This window comes from Loxodonta africana, chromosome 1 (genome assembly GCF_030014295.1).
Source record: "Loxodonta africana isolate mLoxAfr1 chromosome 1, mLoxAfr1.hap2, whole genome shotgun sequence".
In the NCBI taxonomy this organism is placed as follows: Eukaryota; Metazoa; Chordata; class Mammalia; order Proboscidea; family Elephantidae; genus Loxodonta; species Loxodonta africana.
The window spans coordinates 15,796,922-15,812,317 of record NC_087342.1 but is presented as its reverse complement, the minus strand read 5'-3'; the positions used below and the strand labels follow the sequence as shown (position 1 = coordinate 15,812,317).

The following is a 15,396-nucleotide window of genomic DNA, read 5'->3' as shown; positions in this document are numbered from 1 at the left end:
CTTGCCAAGGAGAATTCTTGAACCAAGACCACTACCCTATCACTGCTGGGAAGGACCAGGAGCTTTGCACACGGGAAGCCCGCCTATTCTCTTAAGTTATCAAACTATGTAAAATATATCTCCTTTCCCTTGGGGCCTCTATTAAGTTCCTTCTATTCTAACGATTCTATTTTGGCTTTAGTTAACAAAATCATAACAAAATCATGCTACCTCTTATTTCTTTGTCTCTCCTCTTCTTTCTTTGTATCTCCTCACTTTTCCCAACATGTGTTCTTAGGGGAGGGCATTCCATGGGACCTCACATCTGGATCATCCCAACTTTGATGTGAAAGCTTTAGCTCTAACATCCGGCCAACTGCACTCCCTGCAATGTTGTTTCAATAAAGCACTCCTGTCGCAGTCTATGTACCATTGTCCTAGCCTTGTGACTCTCAAGTAGAAACTCAGCTTGTCTCCCACGTGGTCATAAAAACTCAAGATGGCTCAGCAGGAGGCTCTTGAGTCAAGCCATCCACAGTGGACAGAACAGAATTAGCCAAGCCAAGTATGGATATTTGAAATTCTCAGAGCCTACAATCTATCCCATGACAAACCCTATGGAGCAGGCTTCTTTCTTTTATGCTATATGCTATAATGAAGACATGTTTACTAAAAGATTTTTAGTAAATATGTTTTAAAATTCAAATATTGCATCATATAGTATTTATATATACATATAGGTTCAAATGAAGACTATGGAGGAGTAGTCAAGAGAGAGATTTGAAAAAGTTAGACTTGATGACCTCGGGCCATTCAAAAACTAGGAAACAAATACGGTCTGAATCAGTTTCCACATATTTAATTAATCCCAAAAATATAAAGCGCTATCTAGTCTTATTGTTTGTACTTTCTACTAATTTATTACTATATAATCTTGGGTGGGCTGGGTAGAGGGTGGATGAGGATGTTGACTTTAAAACCAATGGAAAAGATTGATGAGTATTTTTAATTCTATGTTTCCACTGGGGGATAAAATGTTCTCATATATTAAAGCTCAGGCTTTCATTCCACCTTTTTTATTCCCATGGCGATAGGTTTGTAGTTCGAATTTATCCCTCATAAACTCTCTGCTTGTACTTCCGTGCATGATTTTAACCTTCTCAATCCTGTTATAGGAGAGAAGCGATGCCATGAAACCTGATTTGGACAAACGCTTAGAGTTACATTTTTTAAGATTATTTGCATAATGCCAACTTTCAAAACATATTCTAGAAAACAAAGGATGGATCATGTACAAACACAAAAACAAAATCTCCCCCCTGAACAAAGAAAAAACCATGAAATGCCCAGGTTTCTTGCTTTTTTTTTTTTCCACGAGGGAAAAAGGGAAGTTAAGAATAACCTTATGTGAAGAATATACAATAGACAGGAGCGTTGGCCACAAAGTAAAATTAGTCCTTTCAGTCCAGTGAAATATCAGCACTGAGTGATGATAGGTATTGCAATCTCAGTTAAGACTCAGTGTTCTGTTAAGATGATGTATCAGGTTTTGCTCCATGGCTTCAGAAAGGACTTGGAACTAGGCCTTTCAAAAGTCAATATGGCTGCCTCCTTTTGGTAAGCACCCCTTAGCTTCAAGAAGGAGTTAGAAATAAAGCAAGCCAACTTTCTGAGCACTGTATTCTACAGCTGTAGAAAAAATCAGAAAGTGTTGTTTCTTTGTTCATTGGAACTGCAGGAAAGGTTTCTGTTTGCCCTTTTATATGGTTGTTTGTTATATCCTTTTACCTATTTCAAAGCAGGTGTAGACATAAAAATAGCCCCACAACTCTATTTGGACTTATTTCCTGGCAGGCTTTCCTGCCAGATTAACTCTGAGCTGCCAGTGAATCTGGGGGGTAGCTTTTCATATACAGGACCTATGTTAATCAAGTCACCTGTGACTGAGAGAAAACTCTTCTTGTTTACAGGTTGCAAAAGGGTATAACTGCTTTCTCCTGGCGCATGGGTTTTGGTAAAAGATTTCTATACAAGATTTATAAAATGCTCTAAAAAACTTGTCCTCTAATTGTGCTTAGTCAAAACAATGCAATGCTTCGGTAAATAAATTACTGTCTTAACTGGAACACTCAAAGTTATTTATGATTGATTTCATATATATCTCTATATTATAAAACTCTGAAACCTGAATGGGATATATTATACTAAATGTGTATATGTATGCTATTAAGAAATTATATCTAAGTCATCTAGACAGGAATATATTGACACATAGGACATCTCTGTTAAATAGAACTTTTTGCTTAAAATTTCAGCCAAGGCAGACTCGTTTTATGCTGTGACTGTCGTGAGCTTAAGGTTTGCCCGGTCAACCGCTCATTTTGGAATTCATGATTACAATTTTTATAACAGCTCATCTAACAATCTTGTTATCTTCACCCCTCTTTTTGATCATTGCTGTCACTCTCTGCATCTTTATCTCTTCTGGGCCATCTTCTAGAAAGCCCCTGGATTTAGGGTGACTTTTAGTGCTGCTCAGCCCCTGAAATAACCACTGAAAAGGTTTAAGAGGTACACCTCTCAATCCAGAAGACTGCATGGAGTGAAATCATTAACAGAGACTTATTTACAGACACATTCAGTCTTGCTTTGGTTCACACTGCATTTCTATGTGAAACCTCCAGGGCTGGGAGATGGCTACGTCCCTTGGTTCACCCGATTGACGATGTAGCTCTTGACGTTGGGAACAGGACGCACGTCATTCTGGTGCTTGCGGCGCTCTATGAAGCACGCCAGGCGGGAGGTGTCCAAGGGGATTTTGGAGTAGCTGCCATTGTGGGGCTGCAGCCATGGATGCTGCAGGCAGGTGGCTGCTGTGGGCCGCCTCCGGAAGTCTTCCTGTAGGATCACATTGATGAAGTCTCTGGCAGCATTGCTCACACCGCAGAAGTATTCATGGGGGAAGCTGAAGTCCACCCTGCATACATTGATGCATGTCTCCTCTTTGCTCTCATCCAAGAAGGGGGAGACCCCACTTAGCATGACATACGTCAGTACCCCGATGCTCCAGATATCGGTGCCTAGGGACACAGGAATGCCTTGGATCACTTCTGGGGCAGCAAACTCCGGGTTCCCCAGAAGGTGGTGGATGTGGAAGTGACCTGAGATCTGGACAGCATCCTCCAAGTCGATGAGCTTCACTCGAGGCACTGGAATCCGGAGGTCAATGAGCAGGTTTTCAGGCTGTGGAGATCCAAGAAGGCAGGAAGAAGAGAAGGCAAGTTCAGCTCTCTGTTCTAACAAGCAGTAGGACTACCTTTAGTTCAAACATGGTTCTACTATTTTTTGATAAAACCTATTATGCATGGGAAACTCCCTATGTAAAGTGCATAGGAGACTTCAAACTAAACTCTAAATCTGGGTGGCACTTCAGAGAACTTGTTTGACACCGAAAACCATGTCTTCTTATCTACCCCTTGCTTTGGGATCAAGTCAAGAAGAGAATTATTAATTTTGAAGAAGGGGAGCTTCTTTTTGAGCACCATAAAAGAGAAGGTGAAATTTATTGAGTTCCTTCAATGTTAACCCTATGGAGCACAGTTCTCCTCTGACACACACGGGGTCACCATGAGTTGGAGTCGATTTTATGACAATTGGTCTAACTAATCTATAAAGTTAGACTAAGTGGTTAAAGCTTCCCTCCTTTTTCTCACTCCAGATGTTATTTTTACTCTGGTGTCATTCTCATTAATTCATGAATAACTCAAATTGTGTGGCAATCTAGTTTTGGTTTAATATTTGTAGATATTCTAATCTAAGTGAGTGAAATGAGTTAGAATTTACATTCCCCAAGGGTAATACCTGGTAACCTGGATTTAGCAGTTTCCCTGGAAAGGACTCCTATTTCCTCTCACCTTGATGTCCAAATGTGCAACCCTGCAGCTATGAAGGTACTGCAGGGCTTCCATGATGTCTCGGATGTAGAAGGCTACTTTTTCCTCCATCAGCTCATCGTGATTCATAAGGTAGTCTAAGAGCCGGCCGTCATCCATGCTACAAGTAGGGAAGAAAAGGCAACAGAAGTATGTTTGGAAAGAAGGAGAGGAACAACACACACTCAAGTCTGTCAGATCTCTAAGATCTCCCTGGCTCCCTAGTTAAAATGAAGATCAATGCAGTGTTGCAACACATGCATATTTTATTTAGAGCCAACTTAGTACAATGCCCTAGTGGCACAGTGGTTAAGAGCTCAGCTGCTAACCAAAAGGTGGGCAGGTCGAGTCTACCAGCCGCTCCTTAGGAACCCTATAGGGCAGTTCTACGGTCTTGTAGGCTGCTCTGAGTCAGAATTGATTTGATGGCAATGGGTTTGGTTTTGGGGTTTTAGTACAATATTCAGAAAAACAAAAAAAATTTTTTTTTTTTTACAAGTTTGGTGTGCATCATGGAAGAAATCTGTATAATCTTGTTTAAAACATATTCAACTTTGTTCACAAGGAAAGCTGTTCACAAGGGGAAAGGTCTGACACCCACTTAAGAGGTTAGATTGCAAAATAGTGAAAACCTACCCCAAGGGGTGAGGGGACATCAGCAATGTTATGACCAACTAGAACCTGGTGGCTGCAAGCAGCCCCACCTATGTTTTGCAATGTGCTTTTATTTGTCAATTTTTAGTTGGGGAAAAAGAGAAAGTAGGCAAAGTTTGTCCTTGGCATTCTTGGCCCTTGTTGAAACTTTTCCCTTTGGGGAGACTTTCCAGCCTTAATTAAGGACTATGATTGAGAACATGGTAGAGGGGCCAGCCAGACCTGGATTTGGATCCTGGCTCTGCCACTTACCAGCTTTGGAAAAGTCATTGAAACTCTCTGCATTTTGGCTTCTTCATCTTTAAAGTGGGAATAAGAGTAACACCTACTTCATTATGAGGATCGAATGAGACAGTAAGGCATGTAAGCATAATCCGTAGCATCAGTAAGCGCTCAATGAATGGTAGCTACTATGAGTTGGAATCCACTCGACAGCATTGGGTTTTGGATGCCCCCTTATCCCAAGGGGTGATCAAACATCAGGCAGTTATTCTGTAATGTGTAATGGGCTGTTAAAGGCACATTCCCAGGAAGTGCCCAGGCAGAGCTGACCCACCCTGCCATTCCTTCCCACTGGTCTCTTCTACTTTCCTTGACAGGAGCAAAGGCTAGGACCTATGAAGGCGTCCTTTGCCCTCCCTCTGACCCACCCAGGGGTGGAGTAGGAGTATGAGTGGTAAGAGTAGAGTAGGCTTGGGCTCCTTGGATCCATCCCCCTGAACCTCTCAGAATGCTTAAGGGAGAAATTAGCAGTAGCACTATTCCTAGACCAGAAAATGTCAGCTACCAAGTACACCCATAGAGGTTTGGGACAATGCAGATACCCAGGCCCCAACCTCAACTAGTGAATCAGAATCTCAGTCACCTAGAAAAGCTCTACCAGCGATTCTGATGGCCACCTACTGTCACAGCATAACCAAGACTCAGCACGGGATTTAGCTCAGGCACAGCTTCCTCCACAAATCTTCCCTGAACCTCAAGTCCAGCCAAGCACCTTCCTATGTCCTCAAAGCAACCCTCTCCAATGTGTGCATTTCTTTCTTAGCATTTGCCATGTTGTATTGAAAATATCCATTTATCTATTGGTCTTCCTCATTAGACTTATAACTGCTCCAGGGCAGGAACTCTATCTTTTCATCTTTGTTCTCCCCACCCTGCCTCGGGTCTGTACAGTGGTCAGCACACAGTAACTCAGTAAGCGTTTGCTAAACTAGCGCAATCTAGTAGTCATCTAATTTAGTCCTTCCAACATCTTTGGGAAGTGGGAATAATTCTTCAGATTTAACAGATGAAGACCCTGAGGCCCAAACCACAGAGCTGGGACTTGAGCGTATATTCTTCATTCCAAGAACAGCTTCTTTCCACTGCACTGTTGCAGACTGGTAATCAACACCTTCTCTCAGAATAGGAATCAGCAAATCTAAAGGGGCAAAGGTTCTAGGTCTACGTTGCCACCTTGCTATGCACCACACAATACCTTGTCACTTATATACCAAGGTAGTTCATTACCAATAGAATTTGCCTTTTGAATTAGGAAGCTCCCAACAAACAGACAGGCTAGGCTCTGAAAGGCTGTTTGCAAGTCTATTAGTTTGTTAAGTCCAAAGTGACAATCTACCAGTTACTACCAAAACCAAAAACCAAACCTGTTGTCGTCAAGTCGATTCTGACTCATAGTGACCCTATAGGACACAGTAAAACTACCCCTTAGGGTTTCCAATGAGCAGCTGGTGGCTTCCAACTGTCAAACTGCTGACCTTTTGGTTAGCATCTGGGCTCTTAATCACTGTGCCACCAGGGCTCCACCAGGGCTCCATGCAAACTTTCACAAAAAGGTTACAAATGCTAACAGTGTTAGCATGATAGTTAAGATTGTGTGTCAGCTTGGCTTGGCCATGATTCTCAGTATTTATATGTGATCACTCCCATGATGGGATTTACTGTGAGTAGCCAATCAGTTGAAAGGGAGTTTCCTTGGGCATGCAACCTGCGTTTGAACATAAGCAGACGTTCTGGCTTTTTGCTCACACAGGATCCTGCAGCTGGCTCCTGTTCACCTGACCTCTGGTTCTTGGGACTTGAGCTAGCAGCTTACCTGCCAAACTTGGGAGTCGTCAATTTTCATAGCCTGTGAGCAAGAGCCCTGCTCTCCAACCTGCTGATCTTGGGTTTGCAAGCCCCTCTGGCTATGTGAATCAGGAGAAGCCTCTATCCTGATGCACAGACTTGGGATGTTCCAGCCTCTACAACCGTGTGAGCCATTTCCTTGATATAAATCTCTCTATATACATATATTTATATGCTTTGCTGGTTTTGCTTCTGTAGAGAACCAGCCTAAGACAGTGGGTTTTGTCCTTTTTTTTTTTTTAATGTACTTAAAAAATGTATCCAAAGATGTTTGCATTTTGTCTTTCTTTTCTTTCATCATAAATAAATTTATGCTAATTTACTACTTCAAAGGCACCCCTCTCCCCCAACGTACTTCTAGACTAACAAGCACATACCAGCATGACTAAAATGTCAGTTGAAAGCTGTACGGGGAGGCATTTTTCTACTGAAAATCGGTTTGTGTGGAGCCATAACAGAGCACTGGTCTTTGGTAGAAATTTCTTCTCTCTAGGCCAAGGGCTTCCTTCCAAAAAACTGAAACCCATTGCCGTCAAGTCGATTTCAACTCATAGAGACACTACAGGACAGAGCAGAACTGCCCCAAAGTGCTTCCAAGGAACAGCTGGTGGATTTGAACTGCCAACCTTTTGGTTAGCACCCAAGCTCTTAGCCAATACCCCATCAGGGCTCCAGGGCCTCCTTAAAAAAACCAAACCAAACCTGTTGCCATCAAGTTGATTACGACTCATGGTGACCCTACAGGACGGAGTAGAACTGCCCCATAGGATTTCCAAGGAGCAGCTAGTAGATTTGAACTGCCAACCTTTCGGTAAGCAGCTGAGCTCTTAACCACCACACCACCAGGGCTCCAGGACTTCCTTATCACTAATTTAATAACATTTTTACTAGGGCTCAGGACTTTGGAAAGGTTGTTCCCTTTAGCCTCTATGAGGTTTCCACAAACCATGGAGCATGCTCTCCGTGGTAGGAGGTGGGAGAATGTGACCTTTTGCTCTATTCGATCTATTCTGGGGCCAAATCAGACAGTTGCCTGAGTCCCTAGAACATTTGGAATGAATGGGATGTTTTGAAGGTATGGTTCCACCCTAAAAGGAATTTCTTGGATGGGAGGTTGGGGATGCTATGGCAGTAGATTGAAGCACAAACCCCTCTCTTTCATTTCCACTCCACCTCAAACCCTGGTGGCGTAGTGGTTAAGTGCTACAGCCGCTAACCAGAATAGTCGGCAGTTCAAATCTGCCAGGTGCTCCTCGGAAACTCTATGGGGCAGTTCTACTCTGTCCTATAGGGTCACTATCAGTCAGAATCGACTTGACGGCACTGGACACTGGGTTCTGTCAATACCTTTTCCTAACGTCCTGTACAGCTGAAGTGTCCGTAAGAGAAAAAAAATGAAAACTGGATGAGAGAGACATGGGTTCAATTTGCAGCTTCTCATCTTCCTAGTTTTAAGGAGCTATTTATTTCACCTTCCTTAACCTTGCGTTTCTGATCTATAAAATGGGAATAGCATTTATATAAAATGAGGGAGAGTTCTTGCTACATACAGAACAGTACACACTATAAAACTTTGCATAAAGTATAGCTGTTCTTTGCATTAATTATGGACAATAAATGACCCAAACAGCTGAGGACCACCTTAGAGAGATGACGCCTGTACTCACAGTTCCAGAATTAGGATGTAGGATGTGGGGGACTCATAGGTGTCGTGGAGAGTGATGTACTGTGGGTGCTGCAGGTGCTGGAGGAGGGCAGCCTCGTGGGCAGCCTGCTCTTTCTTCTTCATCTTTTTGCTAACGAATTTCACAGCCACATCTTTGCGGGTAGCTTTGTGAATGCACTTCTTTACTATGGAGAAACGGCCCCTGGAAAACAAAAGGGAAAGAGCATTTTGTAAAGAGGCATGCATCAACTGGGTGTCATATTACCCGGGGATGTGTAAAGTTTTGTCTGAAGCTATCAGACAGTCATATTTTATTAGGATTCTTACTTTCCTATGTTTTTAATCATAATATTATTCAGAAAGCCCATTTTCCCTTCCAAAGCATTTTAGGATTCTTTGAGATGCAAAGAGCTAACTAAAATCTTTTTCTTAGCCAATATATTTCTCTGTTAAGTTTTCTTTTGTAAGCAGAATATATTTCTAGAAAACATCACAATAACAACAGTGGTAATATTAAAGAAGGAAGAATTCTACTGTATGATAATTTTAAAGCCATCTTTAAGGAGGCAATTTATTAATTTTATTTTATGTATATTACATTTTTATGAAAAATTTCAAATGTACACAAAAGTAAAGAGAATAGTATAATGCACCCATGCACCCAGCAACCAGCTTTCATAATTATCAACATTTTTGTCAAATGTTGTTTCTTCTATTCCTTTCTCACCCCTTGCTTTTTCTTCTGGAATTTTTAAAAGAAAATTCAGCTATCATATCATTGCATTCATAAATACTTCAATATGCATCTCCCATTGACAAGGATACTAAAGAATACATAACCACCATACCATTTTCATATTGGTTAGCAGCTGAGCTCTTAACCACTACGCCACTGGGGCTCTTTAACATAATTTCTTGTTAGGTGCCATGTAGTTGGTTCCGACTCACAGTGACCCTATGTACAACCGTAGAAACACTGCCCAGTCCGGTGCCATCCTCACAGTCGTTTTCATGCCTGAGCCCACTGTTGAAGCCATCCTATCAATTCATCTCGTCAAGGGTCTTCCTCTTTTTCACTGACCCTCTTCTTTACCAAGCATGATGTCCTTGTCCAGGGACTGGTTCTTCCTGATTATGTGTCCAAAGTGTGTGAGACGGGTCTTGCCATCCTTGCTTCTAATGAGCATTCTGGCTGTACTTGTTCCAAGACAGATTTGTTCATTCTTCTGGCAGTCCATGGTGTATTCAAGGTTCTTCACCAGCACCGTAATTCAAAGGCATCAGTTCTTTGGTCTTCTTTATTCATTGCCCAGCTTTTGCATGCATCTGAGGCGATTGAAAACACCATGTATTGGGTCCAGCACACTTTAGTCCTTAAAGTGACATCTTTGCTTTTTAACACTTTAAAGAGGTCTTTTGCAGCAGATTTACCCAATGCAATGTGTTGTTTGATTTCTTGACTGCTGCTTCCATGGGTGTTGATTGTTGATCCAAGTAAAACGAAATCCTTGACAACTTCAATATTTTCTCTGTTTATCATGATGTTGCTTATTGGTCCAGTTGTAAGAATTTTTGTTCTCTTTATGTTGAGGTGTAATCCATATTGAAGGCTGTGGTCGTTGATCATCAGTAAGTGCTTCAAGTCCTCTTCACTTTCAGCAAGCAAAGTTGTGTCATCTATGTGTTGCAGGTTGTTAATGAGTCTTCCTCCAATTCTGATGCCACATTCTTCTTCATTTAGTTCAGCTTCTCAGATTATTTGCTCAGCATACAGATTGAATAAGTATGGTGAAAGGATACAACCCTGACACACCTTTCTTAACTCTAAACCACACGGAATCCCCTTGCTCTGTTTCAACAACTGCCTCTTGGTCAAAGCCCAGGCTCCTCAGGAGCACCATTAAGTGTTCTGGAATTCCCATTCTTCAAAATGTTATCCATAATTTGTTATGATCCACACAGTCGAATGCCTTTGCATAGTCAGTAAAACACAGGTAAACATCTTTCTGGTATTCCCTGCTTTCAGCCATGATCCATCTGACATCGACAATGATATCTCCTGTTCCATGTCCTCTTCTGAATCTGGCTTGAATTTCCGGCAGTTCCCTGTCGATGTACTGCTGCAACTGCTTTTGAATGATCTTCAGCAAAATTTTACTTGTGTGTGGTATTCATGATACTGTTTGATAATTCCCACATTCTGCTGGATCACCTTTCTTTGGAATGGGTACAAATATGGATCTCTTCCAGTCAGTAGGGCAGGTAGCTGTCTTCCAAGTTACTTGGCATAGACGAGTGAGCACTTTCAGCACTGCATCCATTCGTTGAAATATCTTAGTTGGTATTCTGTCAATTCCTAGAACTTTGTTTTTTGCCAATGCCTTCAGTGCAGCTTGGACTTCTTCCTTCAGTACCATTGGGTCTTGATCATATGCCAACTCCTGAAATGGCTGAATGTCAACCAATTCTTTTTGGTCACAGTGACTCTGTGTATTCTTTCCATCTTCTTTTGCTGTTTCCTGTGTCATTTAATATTTTCCCTGTAGAATACTTCAGTACTACAACTCAAGGCTTAAATTTTTTCTTCAGTTCTTCCAGTTTGAGGAATGCCTTTTGGTTTTCTATCTCCAGGTCTTTGCACAATTCATTATAATACTCTACTTTGTCTTCTAGAGCCACCCTTTGAAATCTTCTGTTCGGTTCTTTTACTTCATTATTTTTTCTTTACATTTTAACTACTCTACATTCAAGAGGAATTTTCAGAGTTTCTTCTAATATTCATTTTGGTCTTTTCTTTCTTTCCTGTCTTTTTAATGACCTCTTGCTTTCTTCATGTATGATGTCCTTGATGTCATTTTTCCACAACTCGTCTGGTCTTTGGTCCTTAGAGTTTAATGTATCAAATCTATACTTAAGATGGTCTCTAAATTCAGGTGGTATATACTCAGGGATGTACTTTTGCTCTCGTGAACTTGTCCTAATATTCTTCAACTTCAGCTTGAACTTCCATATGAGCAGTTGATGGTCTGTTCCACAGTCAGCCCTGGCCTTGTTATTACTGATATTGAGCTCCTCCATAATCTCTTTCCACAGATGTAGTCGATTTGATTCCTGTGTATTCTACCTGGTGAGGTCCACCTGTATAGTTGCCATTTATGTTGTTGAAGAACGATTTACAAAAAAGAAGTTATTGATCTTGCAAAATTCTATCATGGGATCTCTGACATTGTTACTGTTACCAAGGCCATATTTTCCACCTACCAATCCTTCTTTCTGTTTCCAACTTCTGCATTCCAATCACCAGTAATTATCAATGCATCTTGATTGCATGTTTGATCAATTTCAGACTGCAGAAGTTGGTAAAAATCTTCAGTTTCTTCATTTTTGGCCTTAGTAGCAGGTGTGTACATTTGAATAACTGTTGTATTAACTGGTCTTCCTTGTGGGCTTATGGATATTATCCTGTCACTGATGATGAACTTGATGCTATTCCTCTTCAATTTGTCATTCCTGGCATAGTAGACCATACGACTGTCCGATTCCAAATGGTGCATACCAGTCCATTTCAGCTCACTAATGCCTAGGATATCAATCTTTATACATTCTATTTCATTTTTGACAACTTCCAATTTTCCTAGATTCATACTTCATACATTTCACGTTCTGATTATTAATGGATATTTGCAGGTGTTTCTTCTCCTTTTGGGTAGTGCCACATCAGCAGATGAAGGTCCTGAAAGTTTGACTCCACCTACATCATTATGGTAGACTCTACTTTGAGGGAAGCCCTTGGCTGCTAACCAGAAAGTCGGTAGTTTGAATCCACCAGCCGCTCCCTGGAAACCCCATGGGGCAGTTCCACTCTGTCCTGTAGGGTTGCTATGAGTCAGAATCAACTCGATGGCAATGGGTTTTCTATGTTGAGGAGGCAGCTCTTCCCCAGTAGTATTTTGAGTGCCTTCCAACCTGAGGGGCTCATCTTCCAGCACCATATCAGACAATATTCTACTGTTATTTGTAGGATTTTCACTGACCAATTTTTTTCAGAGGTAGATTGCCAGGTCTTTCTTCCTAGTCTATCTTAGTTTGGAATCTCTGCTGAAACCTGTCCACCAAGGGTGACCCTGCTGGTATTTGAAAATACTGATGCCAAAGCTTCCAGTAACACAGCAACACACAAGCCACCTCAGTACGACAAACTGACAGACATGTGATGGAAACAAATTAACCACTCTTAAATAGAATGTTTTCCAGATTCAGCTTTGGAAGGTGGTTAAGTGGGCAAATTGGAAGTGAAGGAAGCAGTAACGAGATTATCAGGCAGTGCCATCCAAGCCCTGCCCATAAGGGTTCCTAATCCCTGAGCAAAGGATTACACAGACTAGATCAGTCCATTCCTCCAGCAGAAATGGATGTAGGAGGCTCCGTGGCAACCAGTGGTCATCCAGCTAATTCCTTGACCTGGCTCCATGCTTACCAAGCAACTTTCTGATAATGATTTTTTTCCCACTGTATAGATTTGCCTGCAAGAAGATTTTCTGACAACCAGTAAAACGAGTACAGTCATCCCTCGGTATCTGTGGGGGATTGGTTCCAGGACCTCCCCCACCCCCCACAGATACCAAAATCCTCAGATGCTGAAGTCCCTTATATAAAATGGTGTGGTATTTGGATATAACCCGCCTACATCCTCCTGTATATTTTAAATCACCTCTAGATGACTTATAAAACGTAATACAACGTAAATGCTTTGTCAAGAGTTGTTTCATCCCAACTGAAGACTTGCTCTGGAAGGTAGCCTTTGTCTTCTATGAGTTTCTGGAGCTCTTCTGGGAATGCTGATGCTGCCTGGGCCTCAACTGAAGCCGATTTGCCCGTGATCTTGAAGTTCTAGTTACAGAGCTATCCAGCCATCTTTTACTAGCCTGAAACTCCTTCCTCTCGCTCTTCTCAACCCCCGCACACTTAGCCCTGGAGGGATTCACTCTGACCACTTCATTGCTTTTTAGGAGCCATTTTTCACAGAAACAAAGGGTGCACACAACAAAGTGGCAAACAAGACACAAGGCAAACAATGCTCAAACAATGAGTGCTCCTGTTTGGAACTTTCTTTGTTTCGAATATTTTTGATTCACAGGTGCAGGACCCACAGATACGGAGGGCAGACTATTCCACAAATATTAATTGAATGCCTATTATACACTGGACATCATTCTTGACATAAAAAAAAAAACCAAACCACTGCCATTTAGTCGATTCCGACTCATAGTGACCGTATAGGACAGAGTAGAACTGTCCCATAGGGTTTCCAAGGAGTGCCTGGTGGATTCAAACTGCCGACCTCTTGGTTAGCAGCTTTAGCACTTAACCACTAAGTAAGCAAGTATTTGGCCAAACTGGCAGTTCTGTTTTTACATCATAAATTAATAAACTGTCATTCTGGTTTTTAACAGCACTCTCTGTGAGTTTGGTTACTGTAAGTCATTCCTTCCAGTACACTTTAGGTGCATGACAACAATTGAACGCTGAGGCTAGATCTCTAGAATTTGGTAGCCGTGAAGATACTGCTACCTTAATTTTTCGAAAACTTATTTTTGTCAAAAATTATGCATCCTCATGATTTAAACAGACAATTTTAAAGGTTTGTTTACTAAAAAAAGTTTAGTAAACAAGGTTACTTGCTAAAAAAAAAAAAAAAAGTTCCCATCCCCCCACCCCAACTCAGTTTAATGTATTTTAGCTGATTATTTTGGTATTTACTTCTTTGAGTCTAAATGATATTCTTTGGGTGGCTCTTGATTTTTCAGTTTTAGTATCTGTTGACATCCTACTATGAATGATGATATTTTAGTCTTTTTCCTCCCTCTGTCCCCACACATACCCTTATTGCCATTCCCCGTCCTTCTAATGGAGCTCTGGTGGCACAGTGGTTAAGAGATTGGCTGTTAACCAAAAGGTCAGCAGTTTGAATCCACCAACCACTCCGTGGAAACCTTATGGGGCAACTCTACTCTGTCCTATAGGGTCACTGTAAGTCGGAATTGACTTGATGGCAATGGGTTTGGTTTTTTGGTTTGGTTCTTTTAACAAGGACCGCTGGTGGTGCAGTGGTTAAAGCACTCAGCTGCTAACCAAAAGGTCGGCGATTTGAACCTAGCAGCTGTTCTGTGGGAGAAAGATGTGGCAGTCTGCTTCTGTAAAAGACTGTTGTTGTTAGGTGCTGTCCAGTACATTCCAGCTCATAGTGACCCTACGCACAACAGAATGAAACACTGCCCAGTCCTGCACCATCCTCATTATGGTTGTTATGCTTGAGCCCATTGTTGTAGCCAGCGTGTCAATCCATCTCGTTGAGGGTCTTCCTCTTTTTCACTGACTCTCTACTTTAGCAAGCATGATGTCCTTCTCCAGGGACTGGTCCTTGACAATAACATCTCCAAAGTATGTGAGACAAAGTCTCACCATCTTTATTTCTAATGAGCATTCTGGTTGTACTTCTTCCAAGATAGATTTGTTCATTCTTCTGGCAGTCCATGGTATTTTCAATATTCTTCACCAAACTGTAATTCAAATGCATCAATTCTTCTTTGGTTTTCTTTATTCATTGTCCAGCTTTCACATGCATATGAGGCAACTGAAAAGACTACATATTGGGAATGGTGCACTTTAGTCCTTAAAGTGACATCTTTGCTTTTTAACACTTTATAGAGGTATTTTGCAGCAGATTTGCCCAACGCAATGCATCATTTCTTTCTTTCTTTTTTTTTTAAATTGTATTTTAGGTGAAAGTTTACAGCTCAAGTTAATTTCTGATACAGAAATTTATACACATAGTGTTATGTGACACTAGTTGCAATCCCTATAATATGATAGCTGTACACACCCCCTTTCTACCCTGGGTTTCCCATGTCCATTCAACTAGCTCCTGTCCCTTCCTGCCTTCTCATCCTGCCTCCAGACAGGAGCCACCCATTTGGTCTCACGTGTCTGCTTGAACTAAGAAGCACAACCTTCATGAGTATTATTTTATGTTTTATA

The 15,396-nt window shown here is 41.5% G+C and overlaps 1 protein-coding gene across 4 annotated transcripts in view; it reads right to left on the bottom strand.

The window, feature by feature from the left end:
- Window positions 1–2,676: 2,676 nt before the first annotated feature.
- Window positions 2,677–15,396, bottom strand: part of KALRN (kalirin RhoGEF kinase) — a 769,081-nt gene continuing 756,361 nt past the window's right edge. For all 4 annotated transcript variants that reach the window (XM_064291948.1, XM_064291977.1, XM_064292059.1 and 1 more), the window contains 3 exons: window positions 8,360–8,560; window positions 3,894–4,032; window positions 2,677–3,222 (listed from right to left, as the gene is read on the bottom strand). In XM_064291948.1, coding sequence (XP_064148018.1) covers window positions 2,677–3,222; window positions 3,894–4,032; window positions 8,360–8,560 — 886 coding nt within the window. The remainder of the gene's footprint in view (window positions 3,223–3,893; window positions 4,033–8,359; window positions 8,561–15,396) is intronic.